At 45.8% G+C, this 15369-nt stretch overlaps 5 protein-coding genes across 9 annotated transcripts; 3 read left to right on the top strand and 2 right to left on the bottom strand.

The window, feature by feature from the left end:
* The first annotated feature begins 334 nt into the window (after positions 1-334).
* LOC115673135 (putative RING-H2 finger protein ATL71) lies at positions 335-844 on the top strand. Its single transcript, XM_030595220.1, has one exon. It carries the CDS (start codon positions 335-337, stop codon positions 842-844), a length of 510 nt encoding a protein of 169 aa, XP_030451080.1.
* A 992-nt stretch (positions 845-1836) lies between these two features.
* LOC115673235 (36.4 kDa proline-rich protein-like) lies at positions 1837-3524 on the bottom strand. The gene is made up of 3 exons (XM_030595346.2): positions 3374-3524; positions 2271-3116; positions 1837-2102 (listed from the first exon to the last, which is right to left on the bottom strand). The coding sequence occupies exons 1-3, from the start codon at positions 3450-3452 to the stop codon at positions 2071-2073; spliced, it is 957 nt and encodes a 318-aa protein (XP_030451206.1). The 5' UTR covers positions 3453-3524; the 3' UTR covers positions 1837-2070.
* A 2099-nt stretch (positions 3525-5623) lies between these two features.
* Positions 5624-8387, top strand: LOC115673236 (protein TIC 20-IV, chloroplastic-like). Of its 5 annotated transcripts, none has more exons than XM_056303495.1 (4): positions 5624-5776; positions 5938-6008; positions 7149-7318; positions 7673-8387. In XM_056303495.1, exons 2-4 carry the CDS (start codon positions 5959-5961, stop codon positions 8308-8310), a joined length of 858 nt encoding a protein of 285 aa, XP_056159470.1. In that variant the 5' UTR covers positions 5624-5776; positions 5938-5958; the 3' UTR covers positions 8311-8387. The 5 variants fall into 5 exon arrangements, with proteins under 5 accessions (XP_056159470.1, XP_056159474.1, XP_030451207.1 ...); XM_056303499.1 differs by having other exon boundaries at positions 5631-5776; positions 5932-6008; XM_030595347.2 differs by having other exon boundaries at positions 5635-5776; positions 5908-6008.
* Positions 8388-8562: 175 nt separating this feature from the next.
* On the top strand, positions 8563-9377 carry LOC115673237 (RING-H2 finger protein ATL67-like). The gene has a single exon (XM_030595349.2). It carries the CDS (start codon positions 8625-8627, stop codon positions 9150-9152), a length of 528 nt encoding a protein of 175 aa, XP_030451209.1. The 5' UTR covers positions 8563-8624; the 3' UTR covers positions 9153-9377.
* A 624-nt stretch (positions 9378-10001) lies between these two features.
* On the bottom strand, positions 10002-13905 carry LOC115673234 (uncharacterized). Its single transcript, XM_030595342.2, has 10 exons — positions 13730-13905; positions 13440-13572; positions 12892-12952; positions 12665-12797; positions 12328-12451; positions 12061-12117; positions 11871-11967; positions 10865-11072; positions 10441-10501; positions 10002-10341 (listed from the first exon to the last, which is right to left on the bottom strand). Exons 1-10 carry the CDS (start codon positions 13888-13890, stop codon positions 10276-10278), a joined length of 1101 nt encoding a protein of 366 aa, XP_030451202.1. The 5' UTR covers positions 13891-13905; the 3' UTR covers positions 10002-10275.
* Positions 13906-15369: the final 1464 nt, after the last annotated feature.

The raw sequence follows: 15369 nt of genomic DNA, 5'->3' as shown, positions 1-15369 counted from the left end.
GTGGGATTCGAATATGAAACTTATTACTTGGGACGCAAGTAAAAGAGACTTTCTAATTAAGAATTTCTAATCGTGCAACTTCCGTATATTTCCACCTTTGACTCACCATGGCGGCATTGGGAAGACCTGCGGAGGGGAAAGATGGATTTCTTGATTTTGACTTTTTTGACTGTGAATTTCAAAGAGACTCTCTCCTCCCTTCCTAGTCTTATCTTGCAGATTCGTGGCTCAAACGCCATTGGCGAGACAGAGTTCAGCTCCCGTTTTTAGCTATCTCCTTCATCTCCTTTCATATGCCACCATCATTTTCCCGAACCCCCGCCTCTTTTTGACAATGGACGGCACCGCCGATTCCGGACATGGTAGGGGAGTCGCCATTGGCATCCTTGTCGTCGTCATATTCGTGGCTGTTGTAGCGTACATAATCAGCCGCATGCGCGCGAACTTGGACGACCAGCCATCTCCGAACCCTGCTCGCGACTCTTCGCCGGAGCAACGTCCGGAAACGATCCTAGAGGTCGAAGGAGATCAAGAAGACACTGTCAGCAAAAGGAATGGCCCTGACAAGCTCGTGCGTCCCAAATTGGCCGAGGACCGTAAGGGCGACTCAGGCTCGGGCTCGGACTCGACTCGTTCTTCTTGCTCCATTTGCTTGCGCAACTACAAGGACAGCGACGTCCTGAGGTTGTTGCCTGAATGCCACCATGTCTTCCATAGGAAGTGCGTGGACCAGTGGCTGCAGATGCATCCGACGTGTCCAGTTTGTCGGAGCTCGCCGATCCCAACCCCTCTTGCTAAGGCTGCTCTGCCGTCCACAGCACCGAGGGATCGGTTGGACTGGTGATGTGATGGACTTGAAGCTCTAGGGAATTGTTTTCCCCGAGTGCAAAAATTCATGTCCATGCACATTCATGAAGCACGTTCGAAACCTCGTTGTGATCGGCAGAATCGATTATAGAAAATGGAAAAACAAAACAATGGTACTGGAGCTTGTCGATCAATGAGGGCACAGATCGCACGCACTTGTTGCATTGCGATTAGTTTTGTTGAGCATGTGGATAGGAGTGAATTTCTCGGGTGAAACTGTCGGTACCCTTTGTGCATACATCTTTGAATGGCGCTTGGCCTATCACATGATCACCTCTTTTTGGTAAGAAACCAAAGTGATGTATTATACGTGCTTCAGTTGTAATATGTTTTTTCCTCCCCATTTTTAGGAAGAGCAACTTGCTGCAGTAGGACAACAATTTTGGTACACAGTATACGACACTAGCAACAAGTAAGTGCTCTGACAAGTTCGGAACTGGCTAATTAGTGGCAAGAACAAACGCTCAGATGTATATTTTGTGTACGTGCATGTGTGCGTGATTGATATATGAACAAATCAAAGCAGAGATAGGAAGTTTGGTCTCAGCGGCACTCGCCTGATCTACTTTGGTATCAACAGTGTACAGGTACTTGACTCTGCATGTATCCTCTATATTACAGAGTCTAATGCACTAGCTTTGGTGAACCTGTAGTTACCATCTAGTTCTTGACGACAGAAGCTACATCAACCGAGTGTGATTTCGGGTTAGCCAAATTCGATGGTGCTTCTATGAATGATTAAAGCCAAAATTTTACATCTTTCTGTAAATTTGAAGGATCTTCAGTGAGTTTTTCATTAACTGTACCTCAAATTTGTTAGCTCTCTTGAAAGATGCAATGATAAAAAAAAATGAAGGCGAAATTTTTCATCAGCTGCAACATTCCATTGCAAATTAAACTTCACCGTTGTTGTTATCTGCTAAAATTCAGCATGATGTTGCACTTGCCCACATGAGTGAACATAGGGAGTGAAGAAGAGGTTGTTTCTATAACACTAGAAAGTGATGACTTTCATACCCTGTCATCTGATACACCTTATGAATATATATCTACTGCCAAAAATCCATATATCCTCTGATAAAACAAACCGAAATTCCTACTTTATTCCAAGGGAAAGAAAAAAAAAATTAGGAAGTTGGGATGACATAGAAATCATCCGAATTCTACTTCTCGACGTTGCCAAGAACAGGGCTGTTTCACTCGCTACAGGTAGACAAAATGGCATCCATCATAGCCTGCACAAAATGGCCCCAGAAAGAAAGGAGGCATTAACAACTGGTTTAACGTAAATAATTACTTGAGATTTTCAAATTGCAAAGCCGATGGAGGATGTTCAAAGAGCAAATCTAGGATATGTTGCAGAGTATAGAGAGGTCAAGTAATCTATGCAAATGTACGCTTACTAGGATCCACGGTGACTAGAATTGCCGTGCCACCGAAGGAGCATGAGCCGCCGGCCACTTTGGTCCTCTGCCAGTAGCTGTTGAACGCGTACGAAGCGTGCGCGAACAGCGTGTTGGGCTGGAAGCACGAGCCCTGCGGCTCGATCGAGTCGCAGTCGGCGCCGGATCCGCAGGCGTAGTTCATGGCCTCCTGGATGATGGGCTCGGGCACTGAGGGCTTGGCCACGCACCACAAGGCTATGCTCGGGCTGGTGTTAGGGGGTGGCGGCACCGTGGGAGGAGGGTAGACAATTGGCGGGAGGAATATAGTCGGGCTTGGGACAATGCCGCCTCCGCCCGGGGATGGGACATAGGAGGACGGACTCGGAATGAAGATTGGGGGGCTACGCACAACGTAAGGCGGGTTGATCATCGGCGGGGTAGGACTAGGACCGGTTCCGGGGCCCGGGGGGGCTGGGACAATTGCAGGTCCCGGAGGGCTCGGTAAAGACTCGGGTGGGCCCGGAATCACAACGGTCGGGCTGGGAGGCGGGTTTTGAATGGGAAGGATTGGTGGGATGTAGATATAGGGTGGTGATGGTGTGGTCATTGTGGGAGGTGGGATTGTTGTGGAAGCCGGGGGTTGTGGGGTCAATGGTGGGTATATGCAGTATGGAGGGCTGAGATCAGGCAGAGGAATCGGGGGAAGCGAATCGTACGGCGGCAACGTGAACGGCGAGCTCACGTAAGGTTGGATGTCCGACGGCAAGTCCAGCTTTCTCGTCACTCTCATCCTCTTCGTGGATCTCAGGGCCGGAATCCTTGGATGCGCCGCGCCTTTGGACCGTGGCGTCATCCTTCTCGCATCTACAAGACAAGAAAAAGCCCCGAGTTTCAGGTGATACTAATCGAGGAAAATGACCATTCAATACATCACTGAGATTTGGTCATCAATCATGTCACAAGCATGTATCAGCAGGACATAGGATGAAAAGAACACAATGAATGACCAAGAATGACACTGATTTAAGCGGCAGTGAGACTGACTAAAGAAGAATACTCGACCAAGAAACATGAGACGGTCCGCAACGCGAAATGCTGCCGCGATTGCGACGGTCGCTTACCGCTGTGGATGAAGACAATGGATAAGGAGAATAGATGGAGGAGAATCCACAGTTTCAGGCATGCTCTGCCTCTCTCCATAGCCACACTCTCTCGGAGTAATGCTCTGATCCTCTTTGAGTATCAACCCAGAAGATTACAAGCCTCTCTCACTGCGGGGAAGCAAGATCAGATTCCACAGCGCGTGCTCATATATAGACGACAGGACGTATAGACAATGCTAGATCATGCGAGCGGATTGTCCTTTTGCCTTTTTCTTTTGCTGTACATTAGACAGGAATAAATTTGAGGAAGAAGCAACTGCTGATAAAGAGGATTCTTTATGTGCAAGCCCCCAAAAAATCAGAAAAAGAAGGAAGATTCTTCTGTATGATCGCTTTGCAAAACAGCGACTTTGCTTCACTGATGTGCAAGTGATCGAGCTTAAGTAATGCAGAAAAAGGACCAAAAGTGGCGTCCGTAATTACGGGCATATTGTTTAAGGTACACTCTCTCTCTCTCTCTGTTCCTAGTATAGTATTTCAGTTGCCATGACATGAAGGCATATATTCTTGCTTGACATCAGGAAAGAATTGAAACTCGGTGGTTCTCTCTCTCTCTCTCTCTCTCTCTCTCTCTCTCTCTCTCTCTGCGCTTTTGTCTTGCTTCCTTTCCACTCAAAGTTGTTCATGTCTTTCGCTCCCTCAAATCTTCACAACAGATAATAAAAGCAGACACGATCAATCTTCGCTTAAGATTCATTAATTGGGGTCATCGAAACTGCAAGAATGTTACACGGAATGATCGTATCGACATATATGAAAGAGACCGTAGATCAGCTCGTTTGGGGAAGTAATGGGTCAAAATGGCCAGTTATTAATGATATTCCTTGTCGGCTCTCTATAAAATATTCGTTTGGACAAGAGGGCTTCCAGACACATCATAATCTAAACCCGTGCTGACGAATAACCAACCCACAATAAATAGGGAAGATATAGTAATACTATGAATAACCCAATTTTGAATATTGGTAATAATATCCGCAAAGAACGTTCTCCCGGGGCGGCTAAGACCTCGTCAATGCGAGACCTATTAATTCATGAGCAGCTACAGATGGACTTGGGTCATCACATAGATTAAAGTATAAGGCTCTGTTTATTTTGCGGAAAATATTTTCCTCATTTTTTGGCGTTTGGTCTGCTAAGGAAAATGAGTCAACGGAAGACTTATGTTTAAATTAAATGATTTCCTCTTTTGAAAAGTTGGAAAACATCTTTCAAAATATGACTAAATATCGGCATTTGAACCCGAAACTCTACACTTGGGCACGAAAACCCTAACGTTGATTCCAAGGTCCCGGCGTTTAGGATCAAGTCTCCGGCAGCCGGGCCCAGGTCCATTGAGGTCGGGCTTGAACCCTTGGTGCCCGTACCTGATTGTCGGACACTCAAGCCCAGGCCCATAAATCGGGTCTTCGACACTCGAGCTCTAGTCTGCAAAGGCCGTGGCGTGGGTCCTCGCCACTTGGGTGCGGGTCCTTGATTAATGAAATGTTTGTTCTCATAAAAATATGCAAAAAGAAATTCGAATTTTTAATTTCTTTTTCTCTTTTTTTCTAATTTTCTTTTTCCTTCTCCCTCGGATAGTGGCCGGCCAAAGAGCTCTAAATCTCGAACAAAACCAAAAAGGAAAAATGAAATAAATAGTCCTTCAACTTTGGTCGAATGTGCAATGTGGTCCATGAATTTTTAATTTGTTCGATGTGGTCTATAAACCTTAATCCAATGTACAATGTGATCTCTAAACTTTTAATTTGTTCGATACCGTCCCTGAAATTTTGATCCATATTCGATTTAGTCCCTTAACTATATGAAAATGTTCAATGTAGTCCCCGAGCTTGAATTAATGAAAGGAATACATTAAATATTTTTATATATAGTTCAGTGAATGCATTGAACATGTACAAAAAATTCGGGGTTCACATTAAATATTAGGCTAAAGTTCAGAGATTACATTAAAAAAATTAAAAATTCATGAATCATATTGCACATTAAACTAAAGTTTATAGATTATTTGTGTCGTTATACCAACCAAAGAAGAACGTAACATTACTATCATAGGAGGAGGATAACACCTAGGTTTGCCTACTGGTCCAATGGGCCCATCATGTGAAGGACATAAGAAGTCACGGCCCAAGCCCAACTCCTCGGAAGCACCTAGAATTTCACCAGCCACCGGCTCTTCCTCTCTTTCAATTTTCCCATCCGTGCCCGCCGACTTATAAATTGCAACGCTGACGCTTATCATTTTCCCAAGCGCCGACTCTTTCTTCCTCCAACCCTCCAACGTCGGTTCCCTTCTCTTTGCATCTCCGTGCCGTTGGTTCAGCCCAGAATTCTTTGGTTCGACCCGGAATTCGTGTTCAGGTAACGATTCTCGGCGTGGTTTGTTCGCCTTTGATCTCATCGATGCAAGAATCTCCGGAACCATGTTTCTGATCTTTATGTGCCGGTCTAATCGATTCCGAGCTCATCACTTTTTTGTTCTCTTTTTGCAGATCTTTGCTGGTGGGTGACTGCAGGAGAAGAGGGAGAATCGTTCGGCTCAGATGCCGGCAGTCGCTGCCGCCGCCATCCAAAAGGCGGCGATTCCTCCTCTGTACGTGCTTCTTGATTTTCGCTTTTGGATATACTAGCTTGGTAAAAAGAATACGGAAAGATGTTTCTCTTTCTATCTGTGTCTCGTTCCGTTGGTCTCTGTCTCATTTTCTTTACTGGGAGCATAAGATGGGTACTTTAAAGCAACAGCAAACGAGTACACAAACAATCAAATGTGCAGCCCCCCAAAAGCGGCGCTGTTTTCTCCGGTCTTAAGATAAATCGGGCTTCATTAGATCTGTTCTATCAAACGACTTAGATTGCACTCTATATGCATGTATTAGATGTGATCGATGATGTCGCTTCTGCCTCGGAGTTCTGTAGTATTACCCGCAAAGGTTATGATCAAGAATGTCACTTCGCTTGGAGCCCATTGAAAAGTACTTATGTGTTGTAAAGGAATAAGCCTTTCGTCTATGGATCCACGCATCTCAAGAAGAGAGACTAGAGGCGTGTCTGGATTGACTTCGCGGTTTCGACTTTTGAGGAAACAAAGCAAAAAATATTGAGGGTGTCGCTAGATGTTCCGGCTTTTTGTTTAGATAGCGGATGTATGTTTGGGTTTATGCGTTTGACCGAGTTAAAGCAGTTGAATCGTGGTAGGGGAGATAGCTTTGCCTAGTTTTTTATACAGTAAAAACTTGGAAACTATTGAGGAGTTTTTAGCGGTAAACGGAAGGAGTAACTTTACAGTTGATTAAAACTCTCCAAATTTGCTTTCAAGCAGAGACAGACATGTGATCTCATCTTCATTCAAATCAACTGTGAAGGTGTCACTATGAATGCATCATGCAATACGCCAAAAGTAGAGAGCCTATCTAGCTCCACACGCCTGATATGATGGCAATATGAAAGAATGTAAGGAGTGGTGGATTATTGCAGCCACAAGTGTCTCTTCTGAAAATTGGATGGCGCTGATACGACCGATATATTGTAATGCGATGGGAAATCTGTTAATTTGCATACTTGGTCAAGCTGCTATTCGATGTTTTCCGACACTGTGTGGCTGATCATTGTTATGCAGACTTGTCTGTCATTCTTTTGGTCATCTCTGAGCCGACTTGATTGTTCTTCATGGTCTATTAGCAGTCGGCACAACCATCTCGTTAAACTGTTCTTGAAATCTTTGTAATTTAAACAGGCACTTGAATGCTAGTCGGCGGGGATGGACCAAGACCTCCAGGACCGTCTCTGTGCGTCCCAAGGCTGGTAAATTCCCATCGTGTAGCCTGGCGTTTACTTGTGACTATCACTGGCCTGTGAGGCCTGTATTGTCAAACAGCGTCGAGCTGCAATCTCAGATATCCAAAGGTGCATATTCACTCTTCATGCTTATGTATGCCCCATTGCTTTGAACGGATTTAACCGATAATAAAGCCAACGCGGTGAAGAACTAGTATTCTTTACCTGAATGAATGAGCTTCTCTGATCACCTTTTCGCTCTTGAATTGTTTTCCATCCTCATTTTCTGCGGATGACGGTAAGGAAAGGAGTAACTATGTGAAGAGCTTTTGTTCGTAACAATAAGGAAGATAAGAGATCGTATGATTTAGAAAATGAGAATATCGTTAAGTAGTTTCTTGATACTCAGTCATGGTTATCAAAATATTTTGTTCTGTTGAACTGCTAAAACGGATCATGTTAACATTACTTTTCAAAATTTAGCAGGTCGGCCTCTTTTGCATCTGTCCACTGCATCGACTCCATTGTTCGGCAAGGACCGAAGTATGTTACTGCCGAGAACCGGAAGAAGCAAATGCCCGGTGCCTCCAAGAGTGTACCTGGACTATCCATTCAGCATCCCTTACCCTAAGATTGTGAAGAAGCCAGAGTGGTGGTGGCGGACCCTAGCCTGCGTTCCGTACCTGATGGCCCTGCAGGTCTCCGACACCGCCTTCTACTTCCAGCCCCTGATGGAGCACTACGAGCAATTCGAGTTCCTGAGCTACTATATCCCGGGGGCAATCCGGCGCCTCCCCACCTGGTTCCTGATGGTGTACTGCTTCGCCGTGTACGTCGGGGTCGTGCGGAACCGGAAGTGGCCGCACTTCTTCCGGTACCACGTGATGATGGGGATCCTGCTGGAGAACGTGCTGCAGATCCTGTGGTACGCCAGCAACTTTGCGCCGCTGATCCACTACGGGGGCCGGTTCGGCATGTACTACTGGGCGATGGTCGGGTCGGCCTTCATATTTCTGCTGATGGAGTGCGTGAGGTGCGCGGTCGCGGGGATCTACGCGAACATCCCTTTCATCAGCGACGCCGCGTACATACACACTCCATATGTAAAGGGGGATGATTGATACATAGAAGAATTTTAGCTGAACGACTTCGTAGGAAGAGAGTCATCATATCAAATTCAGTGGCTTCTTGTGCTTAATCTTGCTCCAGTTAAACTCGTGAAACTCCTTTGAATTATCTTCGAAAATATGGAAAATGAAATTGATTTATAAAATAGGGAGATGGGTCGTTTTCAAATTATTATATTGCTTGATAAAATCGATTTCGTTGTTAATATACGACACCTCATTGATGACCTTGGCGTCTGCTGCCATACAAAACTGTAAAGTAAAACCAGTCTCTCCCCTCCCTCTCTGTTCTCGAACGCTCGCAGAACATGAACAGCAGTTCAAGCAGCAGCAGCAGCAGCAGCGCAAGCTCGAATGGACACACGGACGACCTCAGCTCGTTCACGTACGACATGGCGTTCATAATCGGTTTCATCGTCCTCGTCCTCATCATCACCCTCTCCTCCTACATCTGCATCCGCAGCAACCGCGGGGCAGTCAGCCCGGCTCGGTTCGTGCTCCGGGGCCTCGTCGCCGGGCCGGCCGGAGCGGGCGGGGGGATCGACGAGGCCACGCTCCGGAGCTACCCGACGGTCCTGTTCTCGAGCGCGAAGCACCACGACAAGAGCAGCTCGGCGGACTCGAGCGATGGGGTCGGCGGCGGCTCTTGCCCGATATGCTTGGGCGAATACAAGGAGAGCGATGTGCTGCGGCTGTTGCCGGTGTGCGGGCACTTCTTCCACGTGAGGTGCGTCGACCCGTGGCTGAGACTGCACGCCACGTGCCCCGTTTGCAGGAAGTCGCCGGCGGCCGTGGCCGTGCGGGTCGACGGTGATCCTCACGGCGGAGACAGGTAAGCTACTAAAGCTAGGTACTTGATTCAAAAGGGTGTTCGCCGGAAAATGATCAGATGGAAGAACACGCCTGCAACATTACCGAAAGCAAGCACGGAAGTTTCGAAACCTCAATCTTGAAAACTACCCTCTATTTCTCTTGGCTTCAACGGAGCCAATCTCTTCTGATTTTCTCTTTGTATATTCATTTTCTCTTTCGAAATGAAATTGGGGTTGCAAAATTTCTCATGGGACGAAGAAGTCTGCAATTGGAATTTGAAAGGGTAAGACAACTTCTTTTGCTGGGAAGAAAAAAAGAAAGAAACAGGAAAAGAAAAGGATTGCTAATTCAATGGATCAGATGATGATGAAGAAAGAGAAGATAGACAGGTGTTGACCAAATTTTATTGGCTGTGGGATGAAAGGGAAGTCATTATCAGAACCCATTTCGACTTTATACCTCATGAAATCTACCTGCGCTGCTGGTTTTATGATATTCGATTCTAAACATATGTAAACATAGTCTGCAAACCCTCGGATTTGATAAATTCAGCGGACCAGTTCTAATCCAATGGCCGCACGCTCGGGAAAAACATTGTTTACTTTGCTGAAAACGTTGAACAATCATCCAAGCCCACATCTTGTAAATATGGTGCGTGGACTTCCCTAATAAGTTAAGGTGCATCAAGTTCGTGTGCGGCTTAGACAGGGGTTTCGCCAGTTGACGTCGTGCTTGATAAATAAGGGGGATCAGTCTTTCAATGGGCAAAAAGCCTTTTCCGAGTAGAAATTCGATTCCCATAATCAGTCCAAAAGGAAAAAGGGCAGATGATATAGAAAAGAATTGAAGAAGCGGGGCGTGAAGACCCTAAATACAGAGAATTTTATGGACTTTAGGACCAAGAATACCGATGCATCGCTGCATTACCAATGTTCAACATGGCATGGGGTCTACCAATTAAATCTCATCAGGTTACCTTCACGATTCATCTCGAGACTAATGTGGAGGCGAGAACTGTAATTCAGCAGCAGAAGATATAATGGCATCTTTCTACTGAGTCTAATATTCATCTTAAATGTATCACGAATAATTTCTGCCTCAATATTAAACGCCTGAATTGACCAAAAAAAGGGACCAGCTGCAGTCTTAAGTGGCTTCGGCTGGAAGAAGTTGAGAGGCAAGCTCCAGCACCCCCCACATGGGAGCGTCATTCTATGAAAGTGAAGACATTTAATGCAATGAGAATCACAAGAGGATCGAGTTCACAAAAAGGGCGAGAAATTTATTGAGGAGTTCAGTCTATAGACTAACCAGATAAACCACGTCAAATGCTTTGCGGTAGCTATTGATAGAACCCTCGATTTGGTCATTCCTGGAAAAGATGTTCACACCGTCAAAGAAGCAGATGAATCCGCGGAGGACAGACTTCTCTAGCAATGGCCGCTTTTTAAACAAGGAAATAGGAAACAAAAAACCGTTGACACGCAAACATCAGATCAGTCATTTCACCTCCACATTAAAAGTTGTGACTATTTCCGGCATCGAAGGCACATCTATAAGTATAGCAAAAAATGGCATGCACTTCCAGAAGATTATCGTGAAATACATTCGGTACATCCCTTTTTTTCTTATTCCTTTTTTGGTTAAGGTGGAGGCTAAATCTACGGTGCGATGGCCACAAAATTCAATATAAACACTCAGAACTCCTGCACACAACAAAGGGAAATAGACTTACAAAAATCCCAGTGATATTCGAGTTTCATAGTTCAGACCATCAGACATCCCCAAGTCCCCAATATGGTCCCCGAGAAGCAAGACATTGGTTCTCATCTTCACTGAGGCACTATCGTCAACTGGTCCATCAACATCACCTAATCGCTCGTGAAGTGGAGCAGCCATATCAAGTGCATGCTCATTTTTGTTCAGACTGTGAATTGTCCTGCCTGGACATTTCAACGTGTATACAGAAAAGTAAAGCTGTATTCATCTTTTGGTAAGCACATACTCAAGCAAACTGAAACATTCACATCGTGGGAGACAACAGTGATGCAATTCATGCCTATATAAAAGGGTTATGCTGATGAGTGCTCCAGGCACTGTTAACCATAATTAATAAAGAAATTTTTTCATTTCCAATGTACTGATTACACATAACCTGAGAAAGACAGTGCATTGGCAATGATAAACTATCTTTATTGAGGTGTTTAGCAAGTGATCGCAGGGTACTTAGTAACAAAATCCATATAAATAGCAAAGGTCATATATAAACTGATGATGACATCTGAAGAATAAGCAGCAGAAGAAGAAAATTCTACTCCCAGTCCGCCAAGTTATATTACCACATCCCCAATGCATTAAATAACCACAGATTGATATAAGTAATCCATTAAGCATAAAAGTAAGCAGCTAATCGCAGTAGAAGTTCTATCAGCTTCAGTGGAGTGGTCAACAACAAGAAGTCAATTGATCCACCTGATGTCAAAAGCTCACTGCTACTCCTCATCATAGAGATAATAGCAACAAAAAGAAGACAGCCACAAAAATCAACCGCAAGTGCATGCAGAAGTAGGTCATTAGATAAGAACATTAATTACACAAAAAAGGATTCAAGAAAGAAGCAAAATATTCCAGCTAACAGGATCTCAGGAAAATCAGGGAAGTACTGTCGTATGAAAATTTATTGCCAAAGTCATGCATAACATTTGACATTTTTCTGCAGCATGAAATTGATTAGCTGATACCTTTGAAAGATATAAGGCGACCATCATTGTCAAACTCCATCCGGTTTGAGACAACCCTGATGTTTCTGAAAGATCTGTGGAGCTTCTGCCTCAAGACCTAGTGTCAACATAGAAAAAAGAATCAAATTACACTAGAAAAACACTCAATCAGAAAATAGTACCATAATTGTTTTTCTCTTTCGGTATTAACCTCCTCTATAATATCTGCCAGCCCCGCAGAAAATATAAGGATGGGAATGCCTCTTTCCTGCAACCGACAGAGAGTTTACTGAGACATAACTAGCGTAATTACACTCAAGGCACTAATACCTATAAACAAGATGCTGAAATTAATCATTTACACTGATTCTTTGATGACATCTACTCCACTGGAAAAGAAGAATATAAGCATTTCACACGCTCTAGGGGGTGTGTCACAGCCAGATGCAGGGGTCATTCCATGAAAGATGAAACTTACCTCCAAAAATTCAAAGAGTTCAACTACACCCTCCCTAAAAGCAATGTTAGCACTAGCGACTGACTTCTTTATATCATCATATGTAAGGCCACCCTCAACAAGAAGAGCATGAGTCTTCTCCCACCTGTGTTGATTACAGTAATTCAGAGAGAGATGTTAATATACTGAAGCATTTTGGTGCACTAATTAGCAACTAAATTTTAAGTGTTTTACTTCATGCTAAGATCCTCAAAACCCGTGTTACTTGATATCAACAGTACCTACAAACTTACGCATAACAAAGTCCCATTGTACAACAAGCATAAATAGTACCATTAAGAGCAGAGACATTGCTTACCACTCTTCCATGAGCTTTGTCTTTTCATCAATTGGAATTGTTGGTGAGAACTCTAGCGGATGGTAATATTCATATAATTGGTGTCTCTTAGCATCGTATTCCGGATTCCCCTGTTGCAAAAGGCCATGACTGCCTACTAATATTATTAGACATGAAAACCAGGGTGGGTACCAACAATGACGCAGGAAATAACAGAACATAATCCAAAACAATCAACGGCAACTTACTTTGGCCCCGGCAGCCATTAACCCGGTACCTAGTCAGTGTCGCATCAAAATCTGCAATCACCTGCCAATAATACTGGTGACGACCCAAAATCTTTGTCTGATGCTGCATATATCAATATATAAACGAATGCAGGGGAAACTTCCATGTGCCAAAAAAAGGAATTTAAAAACACTAGATATGAATTCCACCAACAGGGTGTCAAATACAAAAGTGTTGCCATATAGATATCAGGCATACCACATTCCTAGATAATGTTGGGCCAAAATACAGATGCAGACCCTACCATTTAACATACATTCACCATCATCGAAAAAATCACGGACAACCGGTACTGATTTTTCATCAGAAATGCGTAAATTGACGCCGCTGGCAAGTGATGATAGTACAGACTTCACCGAGTGCAAAATCTTTATCAGTTTCCTTGCATCATCACCACAACATCATACAAACAACTTCTGAAGGAGTCTTAGGTTCAGACAAATTCCCCACACATCAAACAAACGAGCAGCAAAAATAAAATTTTTTTTTTTTTTGGAAAGAGGAGGACCTGCAGCTTCTGAGGCCCGGCCTTCCGAACCGCGTCGATTTTCCGATCAAGCGACTGTCGATCGTCGACGACCACCTCCGAACCCTTCGACGGACCGCCGTCGCCCATTTCCCCACGATTTATAGAGCCGCAGCTGCCACAGGGAACTCTACATTACCGGCCTACTCGCGCTTTCGACAGAGCACTAGGCGGCAGACGACGAACGCGAGGCGCGCGCCGAACGGAACGGGAAGCGATGGCGCAGACGAAAGAGGAAGAGAGGCAAAAGAAGGGAAGGAAAGAGCCCGTACCTCGAACCGAGAGAGGAGGAGGAGGAGAAGGCGGCGGCTACGGGGCGGGGCTTCGGGGCGCGAGCTCGGCCGCGGCCGCCGCGGCGAGTGGGAATGGTGATGGCGGCGGTGGCGGTGGCTGTGGCGGTGGCGATGAAGCTGTGGAGCCGCGAGCACAGCATGACCAGAATCCCCAGCTTTTTTATTATTATTTTAATTACCGATAGTGCCACGCTGATGATACCATGCCGTTGCACTTGCTGAGCTGTCCCGTCCTTTTCTGGAAAAAACCCAAAAAAAAGAAAAAAAAAAACGGGAAAAAACCTCCAAAATTCCCAAACTTTACCACATGTGACACATTTACTCCGAACTTTTTTTTGTGTCATGAAAAACCCCAAACTATGCAACTTGTGACACATTTATCCCAATATACTATAGCCTAGGGCATTTTAGTCTTTTCCCTTTTTCTATTTTTTGCTTTTTTTTTTTTTCGCAAGGGCTGCCTCGCCGGCGAGGTCGCCGGAGACCTCGCCGGCGAGGGCGAGGACCCTCGCCCCGCCCAAGCGAGGGCTGCCCTCGCCGGCGTTGGGCGAGGGCAGCCCTCGCCTCGCCGGCGTCGGGCGAGGGACCCTCGCCCCGCCCAGGCGAGGGCCGCCTCGCCGGCGTTGGGCGAGGGCGGCCCTCACCTCGCCGGCGTCGGGCGAGGGACCCTCGCCCGCCCGGGCGAGGCGAAGGCGCCCTCGCCCAACGCCGGCAAGGGCCGCCCTCGCCGCCCAGCGAGGGCGGCCTTCGCCTCGCTTGGGCGGGGCGAGGGTCCCTCGCCCTCGCCGGCGACCTCAGCCCCCGCCGGAAAAAAGAAAAAAAATAGAAAAGGGGAAAAAGACTAAAATGCCCTAGGTTACAGTATATTGGGGTAAATGTGTCACAAATTGCATAGTTTAGGATTTTTCTTGGCACAAAAAAAAGTTCGGTGTAAATGTGTCACAAATGGTAAAGTTTGGGGTTTTTGGTGGTTTTTTCCCAAAAAGAACTGACCGAAAGATTTTCTGAAAAAAAAAAAAAAAAGAAACACGTTTAAAATTCATGGAGTCGTATTTCCCGGCGGAACGAATGGGAACCAGCACTTTGAAATTCATGGTCGTGTCTCATCCTCCGCAGTGTCCTCGCAACATCCGATCTCTGTACATAATTTGCATCGATCACGCAGGTGGCGCGAAGCCTCGTGCTCGCGATCCGCGCGCGATGGTAGGGGAGAGCGCTCCCTCATGACAAGCGAATGTGAAGTCCGAAGTCGAAGGGAGCGGGGATGGCATTGGTGATTGATGCCCCCCCGGCCCCGCGCGCCCAAACGTTGCAGGTTTATAGCGATCGAAGAAGTAGCGGCGCCTCTTCCGCTTGGCTTTCGCCGAACACGACGTCCTTCCTCTTTCTGAGAATGCGGCCGCTTCTCTTTGGGAATTGAGTGCCTTCGGCTTAGTAACGAGCATCGAGACAAGTCGATTCTTCTTGGAAGTGAACCGAGCAGCGACAATCAAAAGAATCCTCGCTTTAAGATGGAGAGCGTCAAAACCCTGAGAGGGTGCATGGGAAATGACACTTGCATACGCCGCGGCGACTCTGCAACATGAATCGTGCGCAAAGAAACTGCAGCTGGGACAAGC

This window comes from Syzygium oleosum, unplaced genomic scaffold (genome assembly GCF_021117445.2).
Source record: "Syzygium oleosum isolate NSW1041296 unplaced genomic scaffold, Sole_v2.1 Sole_v2.02, whole genome shotgun sequence".
Classification (NCBI taxonomy): domain Eukaryota; kingdom Viridiplantae; phylum Streptophyta; class Magnoliopsida; order Myrtales; family Myrtaceae; genus Syzygium; species Syzygium oleosum.
This window is presented reverse-complemented; position numbering and strand designations above follow the sequence as displayed.